Source organism: Nicotiana sylvestris, chromosome 2, assembly GCF_000393655.2.
Source record: "Nicotiana sylvestris chromosome 2, ASM39365v2, whole genome shotgun sequence".
In the NCBI taxonomy this organism is placed as follows: Eukaryota; Viridiplantae; Streptophyta; class Magnoliopsida; order Solanales; family Solanaceae; genus Nicotiana; species Nicotiana sylvestris.
Window position 1 is genome coordinate 14,967,298 of NC_091058.1, and position 26,932 is coordinate 14,994,229.

The 26,932-nt window shown below is 38.4% G+C and overlaps 1 protein-coding gene across 1 annotated transcript; it reads left to right on the forward strand.

The window, feature by feature from the left end:
• The first annotated feature begins 649 nt into the window (after positions 1-649).
• On the forward strand, positions 650-3,648 carry LOC104220412 (cinnamoyl-CoA reductase-like SNL6). The gene is made up of 5 exons (XM_009771277.2): positions 650-1,188; positions 1,344-1,513; positions 1,941-2,126; positions 2,323-2,476; positions 3,083-3,648. Exons 1-5 carry the CDS (start codon positions 981-983, stop codon positions 3,394-3,396), a joined length of 1,032 nt encoding a protein of 343 aa, XP_009769579.1. The 5' UTR covers positions 650-980; the 3' UTR covers positions 3,397-3,648.
• The last annotated feature ends 23,284 nt before the right edge of the window (positions 3,649-26,932 follow it).

Below are 26,932 nucleotides of genomic sequence, written 5' to 3' on the forward strand. Positions count from 1 at the left end.
TTGGATTGACTTAAAAAAGAACGTGCAATGTAAGGTCAAAGTTTAGTTGATTGAAGTTGTAAAAAATAAAATCTTCAATGTTTTCGAATTGCAATCTAATGACTAAAGCAGTGCTACGCAGAATAGATTGTGATTTGGAAGAAGCTAGGATGTGTAAGATTCAAAAGCCACAAACCCTACCGGTTAGCATTAAATGAGTGTCGCTCTTGCATCAATTGGATGACTTTTCTTTTGGACGATTTTGCAGTCTCCACGTAAGCTACCGTTTTGCCTTATAACACCAACAAAAAAATCTAGTAGTTTCTCACGAGTGAGTCTGGATAGGAATAAGGCCGGAGAGTAAGATGTACACAGCCTTACCCGTATTGAGGCCTTTTGCCTTATAAATTGGTAAAATTATTTTGACATATTGTGGTTGATTTAACATTTTCCATTTAAAATTATGATCCTAGAGTGAACTCATAAGACCCTTGGCCAAACTTTACCTTGAATTTCCCTTGAATTAGACAGAAGTATCCAAGACTTCATATTTTAATGAACGACTAATATGTTGGTTAGGTGTAGATGGGGAACCTGATTGGCTTCAACCTATCTCCTTAATTTTAATTAAATATACATCTCTTATCCTAATCTAAATTATTCCTAAGGTCTAATATCTAGTTTAAGGTGTCAGCTAAATCTTTGAAATTCAGTTTATATATACTGCTTGTGTGAGACGGAGACCTCCTAAACTGCAGAAATTGGGGGCATTTATATCCACAAACACAACCTAACTTTCTAATTGACAGTGAAAATTTCCATACAATCACATCACCTCATCTTTCTCGCCATCTTTACTATTTTTAGTATTTTAGCTAGTAACTATATAGTATCTTTTAGAAGTTCAACAAAGCCACACTCTCACTATATCAACTTAAGTGGCAGGTAGCTTAAGGCTCTGAACACAAGAAAACTTCAGATTCTGAGCTGCAGAGAGAGATATGGAGGTCACAATGTCCTTACCAATAGAGCTACTAAAGCAGAGGAATGATCATGGAATGTGCTTTTCTAGTGATCTGAGCTGCAGTCTGAATGCAAGAGACAGGAAAATTGTTTGTGTCACCAGTGGAAACTCCTACCTTGGTTCTCACTTGATCAAGAAGCTTTTGGCATATGGTTACCTTGTTCGGGTTACCATTCAAAATCAAGGTACTAGCAACCCCTTTTCCTTAATTAGTTGTGTACTTGTGCAGTTCCTACTTGTATAGAATTGAATATTTTGTCAATGACAGAATTTGAAGTTAACCCCTTCTTTATATTTGGTTTTTGTTGCTAATATTTGCAAGTTATTTCCTTTTGAGCAGCTAATCTTGAGGACATGAAGGAGCTGATGAGAGAAGGAATGGAGCAATTGGAAAGTGTTGTGGTGGCAAGAATGGGTGATTTAGACAGCCTCTGTAGTGCTTTTAGAGGTTGCCATGCTATATTCCACACATCATCTTTTATTGATCCACATGGGATCTCTGGATACACGGTTGGTCATATTTTTCTCTTTTGCATTGCATATTATAGTCACTAAATACTACTGCTACATTTGGTTCTTAGTTGTCAATGAGAAGAAAAAGGAAAAACTAGCTTGCATCAGTTCATTGTCCACATCTTTAGTATTTGTTCTTTCTCAACTCCGAAGTATTTACCTTTGGCGATGAGGGGGATGGAGCTAAAATTAACTAGGTTTAACTTAATCCAGTATTTTTGGCAAAGAGTGTATAACTGAAGCAAGATATCCTCTTGAACCTCCTTATACACATCAGATTACTGACAAATGTATCTAGAAAAAGAGAGAAAGTTCTTTAAATTCCTTCAGGTGCAGCTCTGCCTGAGTAATGTTTTAATTTCTACTAAACAAAATCCAACCTGTGTAAATCCAAAACGTATGCTGACAAGCCAACATGTCTCAGGAACGGACGGCATTTCTTGAAACAGAAGCAGCAAAGAATGTCATAGAAGCTTGTGGCAGGGCAGCATATATAAAAAGATGCATTTTCACCTCCTCTCTACTTGCATGCATCTGGAAAGGCAATGACCTGCCAAACCTTATAGATGAGAGTTTTTGGAGCGATGAGACATTCTGCAGAGAAAACAAGGTACTTGTTACTATTTGTTAACCTTCGTTCTTCATTTTGTCTAAAAATCAGAGGGAATACAAATAAAATTCAGATGTATACATTTAATAAGATCATGCTCATTCCGAATCACTGACTCTATATTCTGGATTCGCTTATGCTAAGAAGAGCTCTTTTTTAATCTTCTTGACTATTAATTTTTTTTCATGAAAAGCAGCTTTGGCTAGCATTGGCCAAGACCAGGGCAGAGAAAACTGCTTGGAATAAAGCAAGGGAGATGAAGGTGAAACTTGTTAGTTTATGTCCCGGACTTCTCATGGCACCATCTTTCCCAAATGCTCACCTTGAAACTTCTATTCCATACCTCAAAGGTAACATATCAATCAAGACGAATCTATTACTTACACTAATTAAATTGGAGATCGGAATAAAGAAGTGATGATTGAATGAAAGAAAAACCACCACCAAGGATATAGATGAAGTCTCGCTCAGTAAAGAGAGTTGTAGGATTCGTAAAACAGGAGAAGATCCTTTACTTTCAAATGACAACTGCTTCTTCCCATCACTTAGGTGTAAGACTCCAATCTCGACTTTTTTTTTTTTTAACTTGAAACACGAGTCACAATTTTATTGCCACTGTGCGCAAAATGAAGTTGCTGAAGGGGGACTAGGCCTTACCTTCTTATACATTTAGGAGCATGTACTAGCAGGACTCAAGATTGGTAAACATAACAGTTACATTGCTATGAACAAACTGGTTGAACCCAAAATAAAGTGGCAATAAAGCTGGGAACTCAAGGTGGCTCGAACATGAGCATGCTTGGTCTCCTCTTCTTGACTCGAAAAGAAGGCAATCTCGAACTAGTTATGGATTAAGAACTCACTTTAACTAGCTGACCCCAAACTAAATACAGATGGAGGACATAGTTGATTGTTTGATTCGTTTACTAACTCGAAGAACTGTTAATTAATTATAGGTGGTCATTTCATGCTACGGCAAGGACTTTTAGCAACTGAAGATGTTAGTAAAGTGGCAGAAGCACATATTTATGTCTATGAAGATATGGACTATGGAGCCTGTGGAAGATATATTTGCTTTGGAAAAATAATTGGAACAATGCAAAAAGCCATACAACTTGAAAATGGCTTGAATATGCATGGTCAGTTATCTGGGGATGAAAACCTTCTTTCAGTAGAAGTGGATAACGATGAAATTCCTCCCAGAATAACTAAGTCAAAGCTCAGTAGATTACTATTCCGTTCGTCTCAACGCCGTTCTTGCAAACAGTGATTAGAAAACCGTTACTGTAATTTATATCTGTCACTTTGCAACGGTTTTATGCGAGTAGCTTGCTCAATTTTGAATATAAATTGAGTTTATGTATTTTCGTTTGCTCTCTGTTTGTAAAAAAAGAAGAAGGCATAATTACTTGTGAAATAATTATGTGTTCTCATTTTGAAGATGTACAAAGTATGTAATTATTTCCTCCAAATGATTTGAAGTCGATCTACAGAAAATATATTATTTCCTCTTTTTGTGGTATCGCTTAACTTCATGGTCAAACTAACTTTATTTAGAAGTAATATTTGTATGTTACTTACCTAAAAACATTATTAAGACAAACGTTTAGCACTCAACAGTGTGAACAAAGCATGTTTGCTAGATTTATTTTAAAGACATGATTTTTTTTGGTAAATAAGAGATTGTATTACCAATTTGAATGAACTGCGAACATACAAGAAAGAAAGAAAAACACTACTACTGGACATCAGGCCCCAGTAGTAGTCAAATAACAGAGACACCTCTGGTATATGAACTGCGAACAATTTGCTTAATAATGTGGTTTGCGCTCTTCTTTGTCTCTTGAAATATCCTTTGGTTCTTCTCAAGCCATATGTTACGAAATTATACATTTCATAACTTTAATTGTTTCTTTTAGTCTTTACAGCTTTAGTCCAGAAGTTTGTCTATTTTCAATTAGTTGTCTAGGTCCCCAAATTAGCTTGCTGACTCAAGGGACACGTGTTTTAGTTTAATTGCTTTGTCTAGATAATTCCAAAAGGGATGCAGCTGTCATATTCCACTATTTAGGGCAATGATTGTACAGGAATTGGGTACTGAAAATACATGACATATTTCCCTTTTTGTTTATTTTTTCTACTTAATTTCCTTGTCTTCAACGTAGCAATTGCTACACCATATGTAGTATACTGCATCAGCCATGGCCATTCTAAACATTTCAGCCCTTGGTGATTTCCCTTTTTTAAAGATTCTAGTCTTATGGTACCTAAGTCAGTAAATATACGATCTTTTTGAAAATTATGTAAGTACTATTAAATATAGTATGTTTGTATTATAAGATAAAAATTACTTTATACTCCTTAAAATATATAGTTTTACTTGAAAAAAGGCTTATCTATAAAACTTTCCACGTTAATTTTTCTATTTTTCTATTTTTATTTTTTCACCCCCAATACTATTATTATGCAAACAAATTTAGGCATCCTAAGAGTTTTGTCAACTGGAAAAAATAATTTTAATTATGATAAATTTGACAAATAATTGGATTGGATTTTTAGACTTAATTATTTGGCCTTGACATTAAAGGGCTAATTTATTTTTTGTTGATTCAAATTCTTAATATTAACTCATCCCAAGTTTTAACATGAAAGGGTATACAATTATGTTACATCATTCAAATAAGAAAATAATCATATAAGGTAATTAAACTTTAATTTATTTAAAATATTGTGAATGCTAAAACTTTCCATACTGTTCAAATAAAATTTATTTATATAAAAATATTACATTAAAAGTTGTAATTTAGTTATAAAATAAATAATGTATAATTAAGTTCCTTAAATGATAATTATTGATCCTATTTAGTTATTCAATAAGAAAGAAATTTCTATTCTATAAGTGTCCAATCATCTCCATCAAAATAAAACTTAAAATTGATTCCAGTTATAATATAATTACTTCAATTTCACAAGTTATCATACTTTTTTTAAAGTTAAGGAAGAAAATATAACCCTGAAACATTTAAGAATTTTTTAATTTGTTTTCTTTTGAAAAGACTTTATATTCTTAAGTTCATTCTCGAAGACATTGTTAGATAAATATAACAATATTGCGTACATATCTTAATATCTTAATTTAATCAGATGTTATATTGATGGAAGAAAAATACCGAATCGTGATTGAAGAGATCTAGTTTAAATTGTTTAATAATTTAATCTTTAAAAATCGTAATATTGTGCTTAAAGACTGTTTTGAAAGTAGAAAATGGTGAATTCCGTTACCATTTCATTACCGATGTGCTTTAAACCTTATTATTTGGATATAAATTTAAAGAAATTCTTGCAGTTCATTTTTATAATGCTTTTGCATTAAATATACGATTTTGTGCGTTTTTCTATTTTAAAAATTTTTATGTAACGTAAGACTCACATACAAGATCCTAAATGTTAGGAATTCTTAAATAATTCAAACAAGGAAAGATTTAATAACCAAATTATAAAATCTTAGAATCCTAAATATTAGAAAAATATTAGTATTACTATTTTGTCCAATATAAAATTCTATTTTCAAAGGGTAAAAAGGCGAACGATATTTAGCTAAGGGCCTTCGTGCTTTTAATATAGTACTTGTATTGGGAAAAATTAAGTTTATATATGGAATCACTATAAGATGACATGTCATGACACGTGGACCAGTTAAAGAAGAACAAGTGATGAAGAATAATCAAAGAGGCACGAGCTTTAACAAGCACGAGCAGTCATTCAGATAAAAGGCAAGGAAGGCAGGTGCTCGAACCTCTTTATGACGGAAGAGAATGAATCTGATAAAAAATAAGGAATAGATACAAACTATTGGGCATTAAATAGAGAAACGTAAAGGAATCTGTATTGAATCAAATATGATTGTTGATTGTAACGCTACATTAAATGTCATTAAATGCCATTAATTGACAATAATGGCTCAATTATGGAAGAAACGAAACGTACCACTTAGAAATAGCTATAAAAGGATAAGATTGATCATTTGTAAGGACACGAAATATCACCAAAATATATTAATTTACTTTGTTTTCTTCTGTTCATCTGATTATTATCAAAGTCAGTTTCTTTTATTCATTTTATATATTGATTATTAGTAACCCGAGTTCTTCTAAAATAACGCCTTGACCGAAATTACTATTTTTGGTTAAACAAATTGGTTCTGTTACCGGGAATCTAATAATTGTTTACTTTCTTAATCAATTCTTTCATCAAAACTTACCATGTCGAATAACAACGACAACAACCAAGATACTCAACATCAGGAGAATGATGCGGGTGATAGGACACCACTTCCCTCACCGCGTGATTCACAATGTCAGTTACGAGAAGGAACTCCAGATGGCTCTGAAACAAATAATGGGGTTGCAAACGAACAAGCACTTGATGATGCCTTAAAAATCTCATTGCTCAACAAGTCAGTAATACCCTCCGAGCTTTTAACAGCCAATTGCCAATTGCACCACCAACACCAACTCCGAATCAAAATACTTTGGAAAACCCACGTTCTGGGCTCGTCAACTCAGGCACTGGTGGAACTCCAAGCGAGTCTCGCGATGGCGAGCCAGGTAACATAGTTAATTCTGATTTACAAAATTTAGTTCTAACCTTGCAGAAGCAGCTCAAGGAGCAAAGCGACCGTATAGAGCAAATATCTGGAGTACCACCTGTAATCAAAGGAATAGACATGAATAAGTACTTACAACAACCTTGGAAGCCTAGTGCAGCTCCGGTGCCAATCCCGAAGAAGTTCAAAATGCCTGATGTTCCAAAGTATGATGACACAACTGATCCATGAGACCACGTGACTGCATTCACAACTGGTGTGAAGGGCAACGATTTAACCAAACAAGAAATTGAATCAGTGTTGGTCAAAAAATTTGGTGAATCACTCACCAAGGGTGCATTAACATGGTATTCCCTTTTACCCGAAAATTCTTGCAGATTCTTTTATCAAAGCACATTCGGGAGCTCAGAAAGTTGAAAAGAGAATGGAGGATATTTTCAAAATCAAGCAAGGAGATTCAGAGTTGCTTAGGGAGTTCGTGGATAGGTTCCAGCGTGAAAGAATGATGTTACCACGCGTACCAGATAATTGGGCAGCTATGGCTTTTGCCAGTAACTTGAATGAGAAAAGTTCAGAAGCCACGAGACGACTCAAAGAAAGTCTGCGTGAATTTCCAACAACAACCTGGAATGACGTTTACAACAGATATAGCATGAAGTTGAGGATAGATGAAGACACTATCTCCTGATTTCAGAAAGAGGAGAAGGTGAGTTCGAGACGTTCAAAAAACGAAAAAGGGTCCGGTAAAAATAGGTACGAACCATATATGGTCCCAGCAGGAAAAGACTCACGATCAAAGTAGGATAATTCAAGGTACGATCATAGATCAAGAAATAGAGAGTCGGGTTCGTCATCAAGATTTGGGAACGATCGAAACTCACGGGAAATTCGAGTGATGATAGGAACTTGAAGGCAAGATTTAGCGGTTACAATTTCAATGTCAGCACTTCAGAATTGGTATTGGTGTTAAGAGGCATGGGAGATAAGGTGCGTTGGCCAAAAGAAATGAGATCAAATCCAAACAGGTGCAATCCTGATCATTGGTGCGAATTTCACAATGATCATGGTCATAAAACGGCAGATTGCTACAAGGCGAAGTTGATCATCTATTAAAGCAAGGGTATCTCACTGAATTATTCAATGAGAAAGGTACGCAAGCATACATAAAAGAACATGCAGGAGCCCCCTAAACCTCCTTCTCCCAAAAGGACCGTTAATGTTATAAGCGGGGGCGAACAAATCAATGATGTAACGTACACAACAGCCAATAAAGTTTCCAAAGTCACAATTACCCACGAGAAGCGGGTGCGACATGTCTTAGAGGAAGAAAGCATTACATTTGATGATGCAGATGCGGATGGCGTGCTAACTCCACATAATGATGCACTGGTAATATCTCTATTTGTACATGATACTAATGTGAAATGAGTTTTGATTGATCCAGGTAGTTCCGTGAACATTATTCTGCTGAGAGTACTGCACGAGATGCAAGCTGAAGATAAACTAGTACCAAAGACGCATACTTTGTCTGGATTCGACAATTCCAGCGTTGTGACGAAAGAGGAGATAAAACTTACTACATTCGCAGAAAGGGTTGTCAAAGATACAAAGTTTCAGGTGGTAGAGATGGAGATGGCTTACAATATGATTCTCGGGAGACCATGGATACACGAGATGGATGTCGTTCTGTCTACCTTACATCAAGTTATTAAATTTCCATTACCATGGGGGATACGTCAAATCTGTAGGGATCAATAGACATCCAAGAACATCAACTCCGTAACAAATTCAAATACGAGAAACGAAAAAAAATAGCAGTTACAGAATCCAGTTGAGAATACCACAACACAAGCCTTAACTGAACAAGGGCGAACAGATGTAGGCTCAAGGCCCGATTCCATTCAAGAACCAGAGGAAAATGAAAATATCAAAACAACAATTGAAGAACTGGAGGCTGTAGAGTTATTTACACAATGTCCTGAAAGGAAAGTCTACGTTGGGGCTAACCTAAGCCACGACATGAAAGGTAAGTTGATTAAGTTTTTGAAAACTAACGTGGATTGTTTTGCTTGGTCCCATTCTGATATGACAGGAATACCACCGGAAGTAATGACTCACAAGTTAAATGAAGACCCATCATATCCACCTGTCAAACAAAAGAAGAGAAAATAAGGGACTTTCAAAAATCAGGTGATTCAAGATGAGGTCCAAAAATTACTAAAAATTGGGTCTATCCGCGAGGTAAAATATCCTAATTGATTAGCTAATACTGTTGTAGTACCGAAAAAGAATGGTAAATGGCGAGTTTGTGTAGATTACACAGACCTTAACAAAGCTTGTCCTAAAGATTCTTTTCCATTACCACATATAGATCAACTAATTGATGCTACTGTAGGACATGAGTTGTTAAACTTTTTAGATGCGTATTCAGGGTACAACCAGATCAAAATGGATCTCCTAGATGAAGAAAAACTTCATTTATAACAGACATGGGGACTTACTGTTATAAAGTAATGTCTTTTGGTCTCAAAAATGCTGGTGCAACGTATCAAAGATTGGTAACCAAAATGTTCCAAGAACATTTAGGAAAGACTATGGAATTCTACATAGATGATATGCTCGTCAAAACTCAACATTCAGGGGACCATATATCGCACTTGTATGACACGTTTCAGATCTTGCGAAAATTCAATATGAAACTAAATCCTGAGAAATGTGCATTCGGCGTTTCATCAGGTAAATTTTTGGGTTTTCTTGTTTCTAACCGTGGTATTGAAGTAAATCCCTCGTAGATTAAAGCTATTGAAGAAATTCCTGACATGCTTACAAGTAAAAAAGAAGTGCAAAGGTTGACAGGAAGAATTGCATCCTTAGGGAGATTTATTTCCAAATCATCAGAAAAGTGTTTTAAATTCTTTTCAGCTCTTAAAAAGCAAGATCAGTTCGAATGGACTGAGGAGTGTCAACAAGCACTCAAAACCTTGAAGACATACCTGTCAAATCCGCCGTTGCTCGCAAAACCAAAGGTTGGGGAAAAGTTGCTCGTTTATCTTGCTGTCTCCGAAGTAGCAGTAAGTGCTGTTTTAGTTCGTGAAGACCAAGGTAAACAATATCCAATTTATTATGTCAAGATGCAGAGTCGCGATATCCTCAATTAGAAAAGCTTGCACTTGCACTAATCATGGCATCTAGAAAACTAAGGCTTTATTTTCAATATCACCCTATTGTCGTAGTAACTGCTTATCCATTACGCAATATATTACACAAGCATGAGTTGTCAGATAGGTTAGCCAAATGGGCTATAGAATTAAGCGAATATGACATCACATACCAGCCTAGAACCGTGATAAAATCTCAAGTGTTAGCAGACTTTGTGGCTGATTTTAGCCAAGGTATGCAATTAGAAGCAGAAAAAGAATTACAGGTGTTCAACGGATCTAATCCAGGAATTTGGACCTTATTTACTGATGGCTCATCTAATGTAAAGGGGGAAGGCTTAGGAATTGTTTTGGTACCACCTACGGGTGAAACCATTCGACAAGTCATTAAATGTCATTCTATAACTAACAATGAGGTAGAGTATGAAGTGTCACACCTCCTTTTTCCGCACCCGATAGGGTGCAATGGAGTTTTTTCCAATTAAAGGACAATCGAAACGGGATTGGTTTATTTATTTCAGAGTCGCCACTTGGGAGATTTAGGGTGTCCCAAGTCACTAATTTTAATCCCGAATCGAGGAAAAGAATGACTCCATATTACAGTCTGCGTACCAGAAATCCGGATAAGGAATTCTGTTAACCCGGGAGAAGGTGTTAGGCATTCCCGAGTTCCGTGGTTCTAGCACGGTCGCTCAACTGTTATATTCGGCTTGATTATCTGATTTTATACAAATATGAACTTATGTGCAAATTTTAACTTTTTACCGCTTTTATTATTATTTTTACGAGAATTGCAACGTCGTGAAAATATATCTCGAACCATGTTACATCAATGCACCCGTGGTTAGAGCTACATTTCAACTCTGTTGAGATTGGGATTTGGGTCACATAAATGTGCACCCGAGTTTAGGAAAATAACATTATTAAATACGCGCCTAAAGCAACTAGCGTATTGTTATGTTGGGAAAAGGCCGTGAGATTCGCTAAACGGCTTGTCCCGAATTCTAAGTATTTTAATATATACATTTGGAGGGCCCCGCAGCTTGTGCATTTTTGTTTGTCGAGGCTCGTCTCATTCATTATTTTTTAAAAGGAATTTGCAACGTCATGGAAATGCATCTCAAACCACGCCACAATCAATATACCCGTGATTAGGGACACATTTCGATTTCGTTGAGATTTGGATTTGGGCCACATAAATGTGCACCCGAGTTTAAGAAAATTAAATTATTAAAGGCACGCCTAAAGCCACTAGCGCATTATTATTTTGGGGGAGGCCGTAAAATTCGTTAAACGGCATGTCCCGAATTCTAATTATTTTAATATATATATACATTTAGAGGGCCCCGCAGCTTGTGCATTTTTTCGAGGCTCGTCCCATTTTTATTAAAGGAAAACCTAAAAACAATTATGATTTTCTACCCATGACGTCATCTGAGGTTAAATGAAAACAACGATTCTAATAGGTAATAGTATCCATGGTAAAATGAAAAAGCGATTCAACCAAGACGACTCACAAACCGTTCATACGTTATCACATTTACTTTAAGCATGCAGTAACTATCCATAAAATAAACATTTTAACAAAACAAAAAAAATTGCATTCGACATTCATCAATATCAAATACTCTCATTCTCCTTGTATCATAACATGCGAAAAGAACAAAATGAAACAAAGGATGAAGAACAATAACCTTGAACCTCGACAAACTCAGAACGACAAACACGACCCCGACGGAACTCAAGTCGGACCTCACTGAACAACGACGACCTCGATGGAAGCAGAGAGCTCAGCCCAAAACTATCAATGCACGAGATATCGGTTGCTGCTGGATTTTCTCGACGCAGCAGGTACGTGAGGATAAGCAGAAAGGGATCGTTCAGATATGAGGAGGAAACAACTATGGAGGGTCGTTTGGGGCTGTGGTCGACGCGGCTACTGGTTGCAAGCTTACGAGGGGTCGTTTGAACAGTGGTTCATGGCAGGAGGCGTTGCTGGACTGGGGGTCATTTGGCAACGTCGGAGTTCAGTGGTCGACGACTAGAGCTGGGCATCGCTTGTGGTCGACGAAGGGAGTTTGGACAGGACGATGGTTGACGGGGGGTGCGACTGGGTTTTCCGTCGAAGGTTGGTGGTTATGGCATTTTGGGACGTTTGGTCGTCGACTGGTTATGGCTGGAGGTGGTGTTTGGACGGTGTCGATGAGGGTTTTTGGAGACGAGGAGGGTGAGGACAATGGTTATGGCGTCGGTGGCTTTGGACGATGTAGCAGTTCTGCTGCTTGACGGGTGGTTGGGTTCAAGCGTTGGGGAGGAAGCTGGTGGTTATGGTCGCCTGGTGTGTAATTTTGGACATGAGGGAGTAGCTAGGGTTTCTTCTTCTTCTTTGAGGAAGAAGAAGATGAGCAGTATCCGTTTTTTCCAAATTTTCCAAGTCTAGTTTTTTTCTGTGTTTGTCTGTGCCTTTGTATGGTTTTTGCCAAGAAAAATGAGCCTCGCGTGTGGTGGGGTTCGAGACTTGTGTTCCCCACGCGTGGTGGGGTTCCCCGTGTACGGGATTCCGTCCGTGTTCCCCACGCGTGTCCCCTCATGTGTGGTGGACTCGGATTATTATGGGCTAGGTCCGAAATTAGGTCTAAAAGCGGGTAATTTGAACCCGAATATTATTCTTTTGCCCGGACCCGATTAAGAACACGACGTTGTTCGACTAATCCTATGTAAGCAAAATAACTACAAAAATAAGACTAATATTTAAAACAAAACTATATCTTTTTTTTAAAATATTTTTTCAAGATTTAAAATAGCTACAAAATATTAATAAAACTATTTTTTGTAATTTTTGTTTTTTATATAAAGATAAAATACAAAGTAATATTTTTTGTATTTTTCAAAAAATTAAATTGACTACAAAACATTAATTAGAACTATATTTTTGGTTATTTTCGAAATTATATAAAGTACAAAAATAAAGTGCAATTTTTGTATTTTTTCAAGTTTATGAGAAATACATAAACTAAAATTTATATATGTATTTTTTGTAATTTTTCTTTTTGCAACGAAATAAAGTAAAAATAGTCAAAATAGGTATATTAGACCTAAATTACATATTTATGCTAAAAATGTGAAAATCCTCGGGGAGGGTCAAAAATCTGGTGTCTACATGAAGCTGTGATTGCAGGTTTAGAACTGGCACTGGAACTCGACATTAATCAGATTGTAATCAAAAGCGATTCGCAGCTTGTAGTTAACCAAATGTTGGGGACTTATACAGCCAGTGAAGCACGAATGCAACAGTATTTAGAGAAGGTATGGGATTTGATTAGGCAATTTCAAACCTGGAAGGTCACGCAGATACCAAGAGATGAAAATGTCGAGGAGATGCCCTGGCCAATCTCGCATCTGCTGTAGACGTGGCAAGCAATGAAAATACTTCCGTAATTCATTTGTTTCATTCAGTACTCGATCCAGACAAAAATGAGGTAAATTTTAATAACTTAACCTGGGATTGGAGGAATGCGTTTGTTGCTTTTTTGCAGTATGGTACCATCCCTGAAGACAAGAAGAAAGCTCACGCGCTTATAAAAAAGGTTGCTCGATATTGTTTAAAGCAAGGCAATATTTATCGAAAATTGTTCGGTGGTCCCTTAGCAAGATGCCTCGCGCCTTCTCAGATGGAATATGTAATGAGAGAAATACACGAGGGGCATTGTGGGAATCACGCCGGAGGAAGATCACTAGTAATAACTATGATTAGGGCAGGTTATTATTGGCCTAAAATTGAAGAAGAAGCGAAAAATTTTGTGGCTAAATGTGATAAATGCCAAAGATACGGTAATAACATGCATAGACCAAAGAAGTTGTTACATCTGGTCATTGCACCATGGCCTTTTATAAAACGGGGGATGGATATCGTGGGTCCACTACCACAAGCAAAAGGACATGTAAAATTCTTACTTGTACTCACTGATTATTTTACTAAATGGGTGGAAGCATGAGCATTCAAACAGATGCGAGAAAAAGAGGTCAGAGATTTTATTTGGAGAAATATCATATGTCGATTCGGTATACCAAAGGAAATCGTGTGTGATAATGGCCCGCAATTTATAGGCGCACAAATCACAGAATTTTTTCAAAGTTGGCAAATCAAAAGAATTACATCTACGCCTTATCATCCGGTGTGTAATGGACAGGCTAAATCAACAAATAAAGTTATTGTTAACAATTTGAAGAAGCGATTAAAAGAAGCTAAAAGCAATTGGCCAGATTTGTTACCTGGTGTTTTATGGGCATACCGCACGACAACGAAAACAAGCACGGGAGAAACACCATTATCATTAGTATATGGACCTGAAGCTTTAATTCCAGTTGAAATAGGGGAGCCAAGCGTGAGGTATACGCAAACGTCAGAAGAATCCAATGAAGAAGAAATGTACATAAACCTTGATTTACTTGAAGGAAAAAGGGAAACTGCACTAATAAGAATGGCAACACAAAAAACAAGTCATGGAACGATACTACAATCGAAGAGCACAATTAAGATACTTCAAGATTGAGGACTTCGTACTCAAGAAAGTTTTTCAATCCACGAAGGCGGCCAATGCGGGTAAATTAAGTCCAACCTGGGAAGGACCCTACAAGATTCATGGTATTGCAGGGAAAGAAGCATACGAGCTGGAAACAATTGATGGAAAGATATTACCTTCGCATTGGAATGTCATTCACCTGAAGAGATACTATTTCTAAGGAGTACCCACGGTCAGGTATCCTCAATTTAAAATTCTATTTTTGAATTGTTAAAATTTTACCAACGATTTTAGATGATAGGCAAAAAGCTAGCCCGTACTAAATGATGAATCACGACCTGCAAGGTACAAGGAATAAATTAAAATTCCCGGTCTAGGGTTACACCTATTCTGATAGAAATTGATATGGGTTAAGCAGTCTTCATCTATTATCGTACCTCCGAGTCTCGTATGTTTTATTCCTTTACAGGAAAAGGACCGAGTAAGAGGAGTAATCAAGTGCTCGAGACTTCATACTTCAAAGCTCAAACACTTGGGGGACTATATAATATACATGGACATATGTATAAAGAAGGAAAAGAAGATTGGGAGATAATCAAAGTTCAAATCCAGAAAAGTTTACTCATTGAATGAGTCAAGTGCAGAGCAAAGTTACAAGCTAAGGCCAAAGAAAAACCTTATCATAGTTAGGTTAAAGGAAATGTACTGAAACGGGTTATAAATAAAAACCTGTGTGTTATTTTTCTTTTTTGAAATCTGTTGTAAGTAAAACTGTTACGAAAAAGTTATAGAAGTTACTTAAATACATGTAAGGTAGAAATTGACAAAGTTCAAATAAAAACTTGTCGAGGTTATTCCAAAAAAGATGTGTATTTCTATTTCTTTTATCGTACATTAACACCATTATAAAGCTGAGAAATCTTCTTTATTAAGTGTCGAATATAAAAGGGCCCTCTTTTATAAAATTCATGATTGATTTAAAACATTCATGGAATTAAGAAAGCATTTTACAAAATAAAAGTGCAAATTATCGAATAAGTCTTTAAATATAAAGGCAAGACAGAAGTTCAAAAATATCTACGAAAACTTCTTAATATTAAAAAGTTTAGACTAAGTATGAACTTAGTCATAAACTAAGAGTTGCTTATACAAAATGCCCCGAAAAAGGTCTGGGGACTTAATGTTTTCAAACCCTCAAAAAAGACCAAGGGTTGCAACCACATTCCACCAAAGAAAAAGAAAAAAAAGTCACGCATCATTGACTTGTCACTGAGGAGTTGAAGAAGGAACCAAATCAGGGTCTTTAGCAGCAGCAGGCTCAATTTGACTTGAAGGAATTGGGGTACCTATATCATCTTCAACATTTCCAGAAGCTTCAGCCACGGGAGAAGAAAAGTTTTGGCTCTGCTAAGTCTTTTCAATAGTCTCTTTGATTTTGGCTAACTCAGATTCCAAGTTAAAATTCTTCTGGCTAACTTCAACAAGGGTATCATGACGAGAATTTAAAAATGCCTAACTCACTTCAATTGCGGTTTTATCTTCAAGAATCTCGTAATCTCTTTCCCAATCAGCAATTTTATTTTTTAGCTTCTCATTCTCAGCTAAGGCAGAATCATAAGAAGTTTGAAGAGAAGCATGTGAACTTTCTAAGGAACGAACTTTATCAGAAGATACCCGGAGGTCTTCTTGAGTTTGAGTCAAAGTTTGCACGAGTTCACCAGCATATGCTTCTTTCTTACCTAAGAGAGCCTTCAACTCCCTAATATCTTCACTTGCCTTGGAGAGTTACTCGGAAAAAGAGGTTTCAAGAAGATTCTTCTCTTTACCTGCTTGATTTGATGAAGCCTTTTCAACTGCCAACTCTGAAGTTACAACCCTTACCTGCTGCTCTAAGGTACATTTACTCTTTTCTAATATTTCCATGTCGATTTGAAGACTTTCAAACGGTTCCTTCCAATTATCCGCCTCCACTTGGTAGTCACGCGCTAATTGCTCTGAGAGGGAAACCCTCTTCATTATCTCCGTGCCAATTAGATTAACCTAAAAAGGGGGGAAATGAGAACCCTAAAAATAGAAATAGGTCAAGTAAAGTTTGAAAAGGGACACCTTTAAAGAAGCATGCACTATATCGTTCATCAAAGTCAAGGAACTGTGGCCATCAAGTTTAGCTCTTTCAACTGGACCAATCAAAGGTTTCAACCATACGTCAGCTCGACCTAATTTCCTCAAAAGGTTACCCTCAGCAGGAACTTCAATGGTAACTTGCCTCATAGCTTCACCTCTACTTGAGGAACCAACCTCGGTATGATGGACAGTTGAAGTAGGAACTGAAGAAGGAGGAACTATAGAAGGAGTAAAAAAAGCCTAGGGAGTAGAAACAACCTGGGGAGGAGCAGCAACGGTAACAGTCACGACGGGCAAAGAATGTATCAAGGGAACAAGTGTAGAAAAAGAATCAAGGAGAGCTACATCAGAAATTGGCCCAAAACTTTCACTACCAAACCCGCAGGCAAAAAGCTGTTCAGTAGAAACATGAGCAGCATCGGGAGTATCATCATCAGAAATCAACAACGAGGCATCAACAGGCTCGGTGGAAGGAATAGAATAAGAGGGAGATGCTTCATTATCTGAAATAATTCTTCTTCTAGCCCTTGGTCTTTTTACCAAAGAGCCCTCATCTTGTTCTTCTTCCTCCCCAGAGTCTTGATCAACAGAAGCTTTCCTTTTTGGTAAAGAATCCAAAATTATCTCTTGGGCCCTTTTCATAGAAATTCTGGAAGCTGCGACGGCCTCAACACTTATGCCTCGAATAGGAAATCCTGACAAAAAGAAGGATCAAAATAATTTCTGAAGAAAACAATGAGTAAAATAAGAAAAACTCTTACCGTGAGTTTTCACTTTCCAGCCAAAACGATAAGAGAGATTTTTCCAAGATCTACCGTCCATCGGAGCGGTACGTAACAATTTTCCTACCCAACCACGGAAATTGGGAATTTCATCAACAACTCCCATGGTTGCTGGAAAAGAAAAAGAAAATTGAAATAATGATCATCAAAATTGAGGAAAAAAGGTACGATAAAGTTATTAAAAAGAAAACTCACGTGCAAATTCCACTTCTCAGGGAAGGGAACATTTTCATCACCCACTAAACCAACAGTGGGGGCAGCAACAAAATGGGCGTACTAGCCACGGTCTTTGTCATCTTCTGGACTGACCAGAACTCTTTTGCTTATTGCCACTAGAGTAAAGACTCATTGGCGAAAGAGTTTAGGAGAATAGAGGTGGATTAAATGAGAGAAAGTAAAAGGCATGCCAGCCATGTTGGTCAAATTCCTCAAACATGCAACAACCCTCCATACAATAGGGCCAATTTGACCTAAGCAAACGTTGAAAAAACGACAGAATTCAAGTATAATAGGGTCAATAGCAGGCTTAAAACCCAATGTGAAAGGGTAAGTGTAAACAAAAGAAAACCCAGTTAAGTAGGAGGTAATTCTTTGGTTCGCATTAGGGATTATACTGGGAAAGTCATGGCCCCAATGACAATCTCTACGAACTATTGAAATCAGACCTTCAGTGATTTGAGTCGGATAAGTATCAGCACGATCTAAAGAGGACAATTGGTTTCTAAAGGATTCTCTATCGTTGTAGAAAGATAGTTCCGCAGGGACTATTTTCTCTACTAAAGGTTCACGAAGAGGTTCAGAGGGTTCTTTACCTCTAGAAGAAGACCTTTAAGAAAGGGAATCTCTAATTCTAGACGGAGGAGTAGAACTCGATGAAGGAAGAGAGGGGATTCGTGATGAAAAAGAACCTAAATTACGAAGCCTTCCTCCTCTCCTACTTCTAATAGGAGCAAGAGAAATATTGTTAACAGTCGGAACTCTCCGAGGGTTAGGGATTGAGGAAGAAGAAGATTAGAATTGAATATTCTGAACTTTTGTGAAAAGGACAAGGGTAAAAAGTTATATTTATAGTCAGAAGCAACCGTCAAAGGAAAATGTGCAATGATGGAAACGTCATAATGAAAACTGATGCTTCATAATTGGTGAAGCCGTAAAAAAGCCTTAAAAGGCGCTGAAAGGTTGCAAAGCCAACCATCAGATGCCACGTGTCATGGACATTAAATGGAAGAGATAGTTGAAGCATCAGTTCCAGGAAAAAATTAAATGGCGGTAAATATTCCCGCTTTAATAAGATCCACTTCCCAAATATTCTATTGATGAATAAATGGCAAGTGGGGGGACTATATATATTGGGAAAAATTAAGTTTATATATGGAATTCACTATAAGATGACACGTCACGACACATGGACCAGTTAAAGAAGAACAAGTTGTCACACCTCCTTTTTCCGCACCCGAGAGGGTACAAGGAGTTTTTTTCCAATTAAAGGACAATCGAAAGGGGATTTATTTGTTTATTTCGGAGTCGCCACTTGGGAGATTTAGGGTGTCCCAAGTCACCAATTTTAATCCCGAATCGAGGAAAACAGTGACTCTATATTACAGTCCGCGTACCAGAAATCCGGATAAGGAATTCTGTTAACCCGGGAGAAGGTGTTAGGCATTCCCGAGTTCCGTGGTTCTAGCACGGTCGCTCAACTGTTACATTCGGCTTGATTATCTGATTTTATACAAGTGTGAACTTATGTGCAAAAATTAATTTTAAACCGCTTTTATCATTTACTGTTATTTTATAAGACTTGCAACGTTGTGAAAGCATATCTCGAACCACGTTGCATCAATGCACCCGTGATTGTTGACATATTTCGACTTGGTTGAGATTTGGATTTGGGTCACATCAATGTGCACCCGAGTTTAAGGAAATTAAATTATTAAAGGCGCGCCTAAAGCGACTAGCGTATTTATTTTGGGTAGGACCGTGGAATTTTACTAAACGGTCCATCCCGAAGTCTAAACAATTTTTAAAGCAAATATTTACTGAGGGCCCCGCAATTTGTATTTTTATTTGGCGAGGCTCATCTCATCCCCTTTTTTTTTTTAATGAAATTGCAACGTCATGGACACGCATCTCGAACCACGTCACAATCAATGTACCCATGATTAGAAATACATTTCGAATCCGTCGAGATTTGGATTTGGGTCACATAAATGTGCACCCGAGTTTAAGAAGGTAAGGTTTATTAAAGCGTGTCCTAAAGAGACTAACGTGTTGTTATTTTAGGAGGGTTGTGAGATTTGCTAAACAACCCGTCCTGGAAACTAAATGCTTCAATAATATACATTTAACAAGGGCCCCGCATCTGCGTGTTTTGTTTATTTTCATCGAGGCTCATCTCGTTCTTATTTTAAAAGGATATCCTATAGCAACTACGTTTCTTGTCGTGTTCGTCTCTATCAATTGAAAACGGTAGATAGTCCTAATTAATTACATGCTTGCAAGTTGTTTGTAAGGGAATTCGGAAATGCTTAACAAAAGTTGGGACCGAAGCTGCGTGCACAGTCGGCCAAACAAATAATCCTGGGCCCAAATCCAGCCCACGCGCGGTTGGCCAGACCTGGGCCACTGCTCGCTCGATGCGGGCCTGCCTGATCTGTCCTCGACCTGGGCTCGACCCTTGTGAGGTTGAGGCCGTGAACTTGTTCTGGGTTCTATTGGCGTGGTTTATCAGTTATAAAAGGATCGCCTATTAAAGGGAAAGAAATTAACTAGTAGTGGATAGTTTTCATGCTTGGCCTATTAAAGAATATACTGCACAGTTAAACTAAGTCTAAGATACAACCTATTACATTGGGAATATTTTCACCTAACAACATACATATATAAACTAACATTCAGCTAATCTACATTGATATATACTGGGCATACAGGCTACTTCCATTATCAAAACAGGAATGAAAATTATTATACAGTACATGATATCTAATGTAACAATCTATGTATAAAAGTCACTCTTCAGGTCTTTTCTTTTGTATTCATGCTCAACTTTCCAATTACATTTGACAGAGTATTAGTCATGTACCTGGTATAGAGAAACAAAAGAAGAAGGAAATGATCAGCTGAGTGGTATGCGGCAAATACAACAACAGCAGATAAACAGCAATAACACAGCAACAATCCAACAACCACAAATGTTTTCCACAGCCCACAAACAACCAGCAATATTTCCCAGAACAAAGAAAACCAGCAAATAGTCGAGCACCAAATGAGCAATCCCAGGAAAGAGTGATGAAACAACAGCAATACCAGAGTATTCAATGCAGTAAAACTAACAGTTCAACAACCAACAAACAACTCAGCCAATGCAAGCAACAGAACTTGGCCAAGACAGCTTTGACCAATATGCACTCTTGTACAACTTTCAGGCAGTGTTTGGTTACAATGTCTATTGGAAACTACCTTGTGTTTACGCTATTGTGATTTGGGACTCACTAGACCTCTCTTCAGACTAAAGTTTTTTTCTTTTTGAAGACTCAAAAGTCCAGCCCCCGTTTAAGTTCTCAAAATGGCTTCTTTATAAGCCAAAAACCAGTGCAGTTAAGCTGCCTTTTTTTTTGCAACTTGCAGCCTGCCCATACTCTTTAAAGCCCATGCCTAAGCATCTTTTGGTGTCAGCCCCCTTTATTCCCACGCCTGGTTTTGTTTAATCAGGAGTTATGGGCATCATTTTTTATTCAATTTAAGTCCCATACTCTTATGTCTTGTTCCCCATTGGCATTAATTTAATCCCAAATTAGTACCCTACTTGTCAGCTCATTTAAACTAATCATTTTTGTTCTTTGCAAACCCCAGACTACCCCTGTTAAACCCTGGTTATCACTGTCTTGACCCTTTGCAGCATCAGGGCATTTTTGAACTGATGAAAGTTCAAATTCAGGACTGCCTAGACTGAACCTTTCAGTCATTTTTCAATGCAAACAAACTATTTCAAACAATGCTGGGGCCTTCAATCAGTGGCAAAGTATCAATTAGTCATGCGACATTATTAGCTCGTTTGATTCATTAGTTATAGAAACTAATCAACGACATTTATCGAGTCGACTATACTAATTATAGCAGGTAATAATCAGTCGCTCACATAAACAATATGTTCAGGGACCTAAAGGGCATCAGACAATTTTGTGTTCAATTACTGGGAACCTATATAAGTTTATTCATTTGACGACTAATCTAATCGAACATGTTCATCACAGAATACATTCAAATCATACACAGAAAACAATTGACCAAATAAAAGGTCTTTACAGAGATGAAAGAAATCCAAAAAATAACAAAATAACAACCAAACACAAAGAGATATGCTGACAACTTATTTAGAAATAAAACAAAAGAAAGGAAAACTTACCAAAATGTTTAAATCAAACAGACCCAAATCTGATTCAACTTCGAATTTTTGAGGCCGAACAAACTTTAATCAGGGTGTTCTCACATGAGAACACCTTGATTAAGGTCTATTAGACCTCAAACCCATGTCAAAACTGGCCGGGTTCCCCAGGTGCATGTGTTTCAAGTTCTGGATTTCCAGATCTGGATTTTTAGGAGTTGTGGGTAGATTCGGACCAAACCAAGCTTGGTTTGGTCACGAGGAAGGTCAGGGGAGTGTCTGGTATGAAGATGGGATGGTTTGGCATAGATCCGGGTTCGACTCAAATCTTCAAATGAAGATTCGAGACGAACGGAAGTGATTCGAGGCTCGTGGTTAGTGGATTTGTGTTCAGGACAGTGAGGTGGTCCTAGGGTGTTCAGGAGGTGGCCACCGGCGTCCATGCCGCCGGGTTCTGGTGAAAGGGAAGCTAGGGCGGCTGCTAGGGTTTGGGGGGGGGCTTCAGTGTTTGGATGAAGACGATGAGTGGGGGGGTTAGAATAGGGGGCGTGGGGTGTGATAGGAGGCTTATATACGGGGAGGCTGATTCAATCCTGGCCGTTGGATTGATTAAAACTGATGGCCAAGATTGGGGAGGCTAGACCATACGGTGCCGTTTGGTTAATCAAGGGGTCGGTCAAAAACGGGAATGGGTCGGGTCATGAGGGCTAATAAGGGCCCTCGGATCAATGGAAATGAACGGCCCAGATTAACCGTCCCTGAAACGACGTCGTTTCAGGAGGTGCCTGGGCAGGCCTGGTCTGGACCGGACTTGTGCTGGTTTGGGCCCATTTTTTTTTGTTTTATTTCCTGGGCCTAACCCGTTTTTCAATCCCTCTTTTTGTTTTCTATTTTATTTTTTCTTTTAAAACAAAAAATGAAATAACAAACAATAAAATAATGAAATTAAAACCAACAACAATGCAACATTTTAACACAATTATCACAAAAAATATTTCGGTAAGTTAACTAAAAGCCTAGAACGAACGATGCACATATATTTTTTGAATTTTCTTTTACTGACCGAATTATGGTTTAATCACCCTGACATGCATATTTTGTATTTTGTTTGTTAATGATTAAATGCAAAATGGACAGATCCACAAATGACTAACAACACATGTCACGAAAAACTCGAACAATTGTACAGCGAAATCATTTGTCACTATTTTTATTTTCTTTTGGAGCGATTGCTCGTAAAGCAAAAATCACGTGCTTACAGCTGCCCCTCTTTGCACGAAGACACGAAGGGTTTTCGCGCAAAGATAAGCGAGCGATTTTTGCCCGTCCGAATACTCCGTGTGAAGCATTTTTGAAAAAGATTTGACCGAACCTTTGCTTCAGAGGGTTCCTACATATCCTGGGCTGAAAACAGGAATCAGGTCAATGTAGTTCGGGAAATTTGGTAGCTGGGACTACCGTGTGACTGTAGTGCTTGTTGTTGTTGTGCGCTGTTGTATGCTGATGTAGGATGCTACTGCTCAACCGATCTCCCTATTACATTGCTCAAAGGAAAACAAGAAGCTAAGCTAAACTGAGGATCCTGAAATCTCATCCATCTTCAACTTGTTCTTGTTGCCTTGCTTTCTTGTCGGCTACCACTTTCCTCCGATGCCTTTATCTTGTGACTTTGGGAGATGATGCTGGTCCTTTGCTGACGTTTGAATGCCAGTTTCATCACTTTGCTTGATCCGCTGGGGACACGACTTTCTTCTTTAAATTTTCCAATGGTTTCTTCAGTGGTATGTTTCTTCATCAGCATCGTCATACTGGGCATGCTACAACGCTCCCAAACTGCTTCTTTTGAGATGCGTTCCTTTTTCCTTTTGAATTGCGCGCTTGCCTCTGCAGTTGTCTGCTTCTTGGTGCTGGGGATTTTATGGTTTCCTGCTTGGGGATCTTTGTTGTAACCTTCCGTCTTCAGGTGGGGCTACTGATTCCAAACTCTAGAGCTAAAAGTATTCCCGCATTATACTGGTGGGCGACCTAGAACTTAAATGTATTCCCGCATTATACTGGTGGGTGACCTAGAACTTAAATGTATTCCCGCATTATACTGGTGGGCGACCTAGAACTTAAATGTATTCCCGCATTATACTGGTGGGCGACCTAGAACTTAAAAGTATTCCCGCATTATACTGGTGGGCGACCTAGAATTTAAAAGTATTCCCGCATTATACTGGTGGGCGACCTAAAACTTAAATGTATTCCCGCATTATACTGGTGGGCGACCTAGAACTTAAAAGTATTCCCGCATTATACTGGTGGGCGACCTAGAACTTAAAAATATTCCCGCATTATACTGGTGGGCGACCTAGAATTTAAAAGTATTCCCGCATTATACTGGTGGGCGACCTAGAACTTAAATGTATTCCCGCATTATACTGGTGGGCGACCTAGAACTTAAAAGTATTCCCGCATTATACTGGTGGGCGACCTAGAACTTAAATGTATTCCCGCATTATACTGGTGGGCGACCTAGAACTTAAATGTATTCCCGCATTATACTGGTGGGCGACCTAGAACTTAAAAGTATTCCCGCATTATACTGGTGGGCGACCTAGAACTTAAATGTATTCCCGCATTATACTGGTGGGCGACCTAGAATTTAAAAGTATTCCCGCATTATACTGGTGGGCGACCTAGAACTTAAATGTATTCCCGCATTATACTGGTGGGCGACCTAGAACTTAAAAATGTTCCCGCATTATACTGGTGGGCGACCTAGAACTTAAATGTATTCCCGCATTATACTGGTGGGCGACCTAGAACTTAAAAGTATTCCCGTTCTTCCGAGAAAATTTTCGACAATCGGCGGAAAATTTTCTGCCCCGGTTTTTTGGTGACTTCCATGGCGTTGCATCTTGCTGCCCTCATCAATTCTTTGCTCTCCTGCAACAGACAAAAGGATTTAGTCAGTTTTAATCGTGGTGGTAGAGGGTGCCTTTCTGGCGAGCCATTTTTCTCTCTTCCCCTTTCTTGCTCTTTGTCCCCATAATTGGTTGGCGGGCAAGGTTGCCTGTTGGGGGTCTCTAGCCTGCTGGGGATTGGTTTTCAATTTATCCCCTTTTCTGCTTTCTCTTTAAACACATGATGTGGGAGTCTGCTTCTAACCCCCGAAACCACTCCCTTTTGGAGCATACTTCTTCCAACATTTCCGAGCACAATCCCTGGATTGCCTGGGGCCGGCCTTTAAGACTGTTTGTATTATCCTGCATTGGATGAATTCCCCTTCGGTTTCTGGTAGTAAGCTTTGACAAATCCTTCAAAGACACATTTTTTAGGAAAAGAAATAAAGATATGGAAAAGAGAAAATCTTTCTGAACCAATATTTTGTGGGAGGAGACAATCAAAAGAACTTATCTGGAGGACACAACTGGTCCCCGTGATCATGACGTGCACCATAGATTCCCGACCCAGTCTATTTGTATCAATCGATTTGCCGAATGGTCTGACTTGCTGGGGATGATAAGTGACTGTCCATGCTGTTGCAAATGTGGTAGCTTTTGTTGATTCGTCTTGTCGCCTCATAGTGCCCTTCGAGGGGTTTTCACTGATGAGACTCTCTCTTTTCTCTCATCTCCCGGCGCCTTATGGTGCCTGTGAGGGTTTTCACCAATAAGACTCTCTCATTTCATATCCCTCATCTTACATCGCCTCTCGGTGCCTGTGAAGGTTTTCACCGATAAGACTCTCTCATTTTATTTCTTTCGAGGAATCAGGGCGTTGTAGATACGACCTTCTCTTCTGGAAACTTCTTTGACTATCAATCCATTCCCAGTCTTACGATCCTCTTCTTTGCTGGGGATTGGTGTACCATTCTCGGTCTTATTCGCCTGACTCGACATCTCTTGAACATTGATCGGGAGGTCTTTTGGATGTTGATGTTGGTTTTGGTGCGGAGTTAAAGAAAGGCTATGAAAAATGAAAATAATCTGATGGGTGATGTGCTACAACTTTTGGAATCAAACCTTTGTTGGATTTTAAAACATAACCTCTGCCCCAGTTTTCTTGCTTGGGGAATTTTTTTTTTTTTTTTTTTCACACTTATGTTGTGCTATGTGCGTTACGCACGCTGTGCATACTATGCACACTATGTACCTTATGCATCCTATATTCACTATGATTTATACTATGTACCTTATGCATCCTATATTCACTATGATGCATACTATGTACCTTATGCATCCTATATTCACTATGATGCATACTATGTACCTTATGCATCCTATATTCACTATGATGCATACTATGACCGAGCCGTGAGGCGCCTACGTATCCTCTTTGAGGAATCAGGTCAAACGTAGTTCCCACGGTTTTGTATTTCTTATGATTTTATCTTCTTTTTTTTTTTTCCATGTCCTTTCCATTAGTGATTCCAAAAGAGGGGTATTGAAAGAATTTGCTTAAGGCTCAAAGGGGGAAGCAAGGGTTAAACAGTGTTCGGGTAGAAGAAAGAATTGCCTCCGTCATCTCATTATCCAATAAATGCCAAATACAAACAAACAAACCGAATGATTGCCATACTTAAAGAAATTACGCATAATATCTCTTGACTGCATCTGAATTGATAGCCATGTCGACACATCTACCTTCGACATCTGTCAAACACAAAGCACCGTTGGACAATATTCTGGTCACGATATAAGGCCCTTGCCAATTTGGGGCGAATTTGCCTTTTGCCTCGACCTGATGTGGGAGGATCTTCTTTAATACCTGCTGCCCTACTTCAAACTTCCTGGGGCGCACCTTTTTATTATACGCTCTTGCCATTCTCTTCTGGTACAGCTGACCATGGCACACTGCTGCCAATCTTTTCTCATCTATCAAGCTCAACTGTTCCAAGCGAGCTTTGATCCATTCATCATCATCAATTCCGGCTTCAGCGACAATTCGGAGGGACGAAATTTCGACCTCCGCTGGTATCACGGCCTCAGTTCCATACACCAACAAATAAGGAGTTGTGCCTATGGAAGTCCGGATGGTAGTGCGGTAACCCAACAAAGCAAAGGGTAATTTCTCGTGCCATTGTCTGGACCCTTCCACCATTTTTCGCAGTATCTTCTTGATATTCTTATTGGCTGCTTCGACCGCTCCATTCGCCTTGGGACGATATGGGGTGGAATTGCGGTGTGTAATCTTAAATTGTTGGCATACCTCTCTCATCAAGCTGCTATTAAGATTCGCACCGTT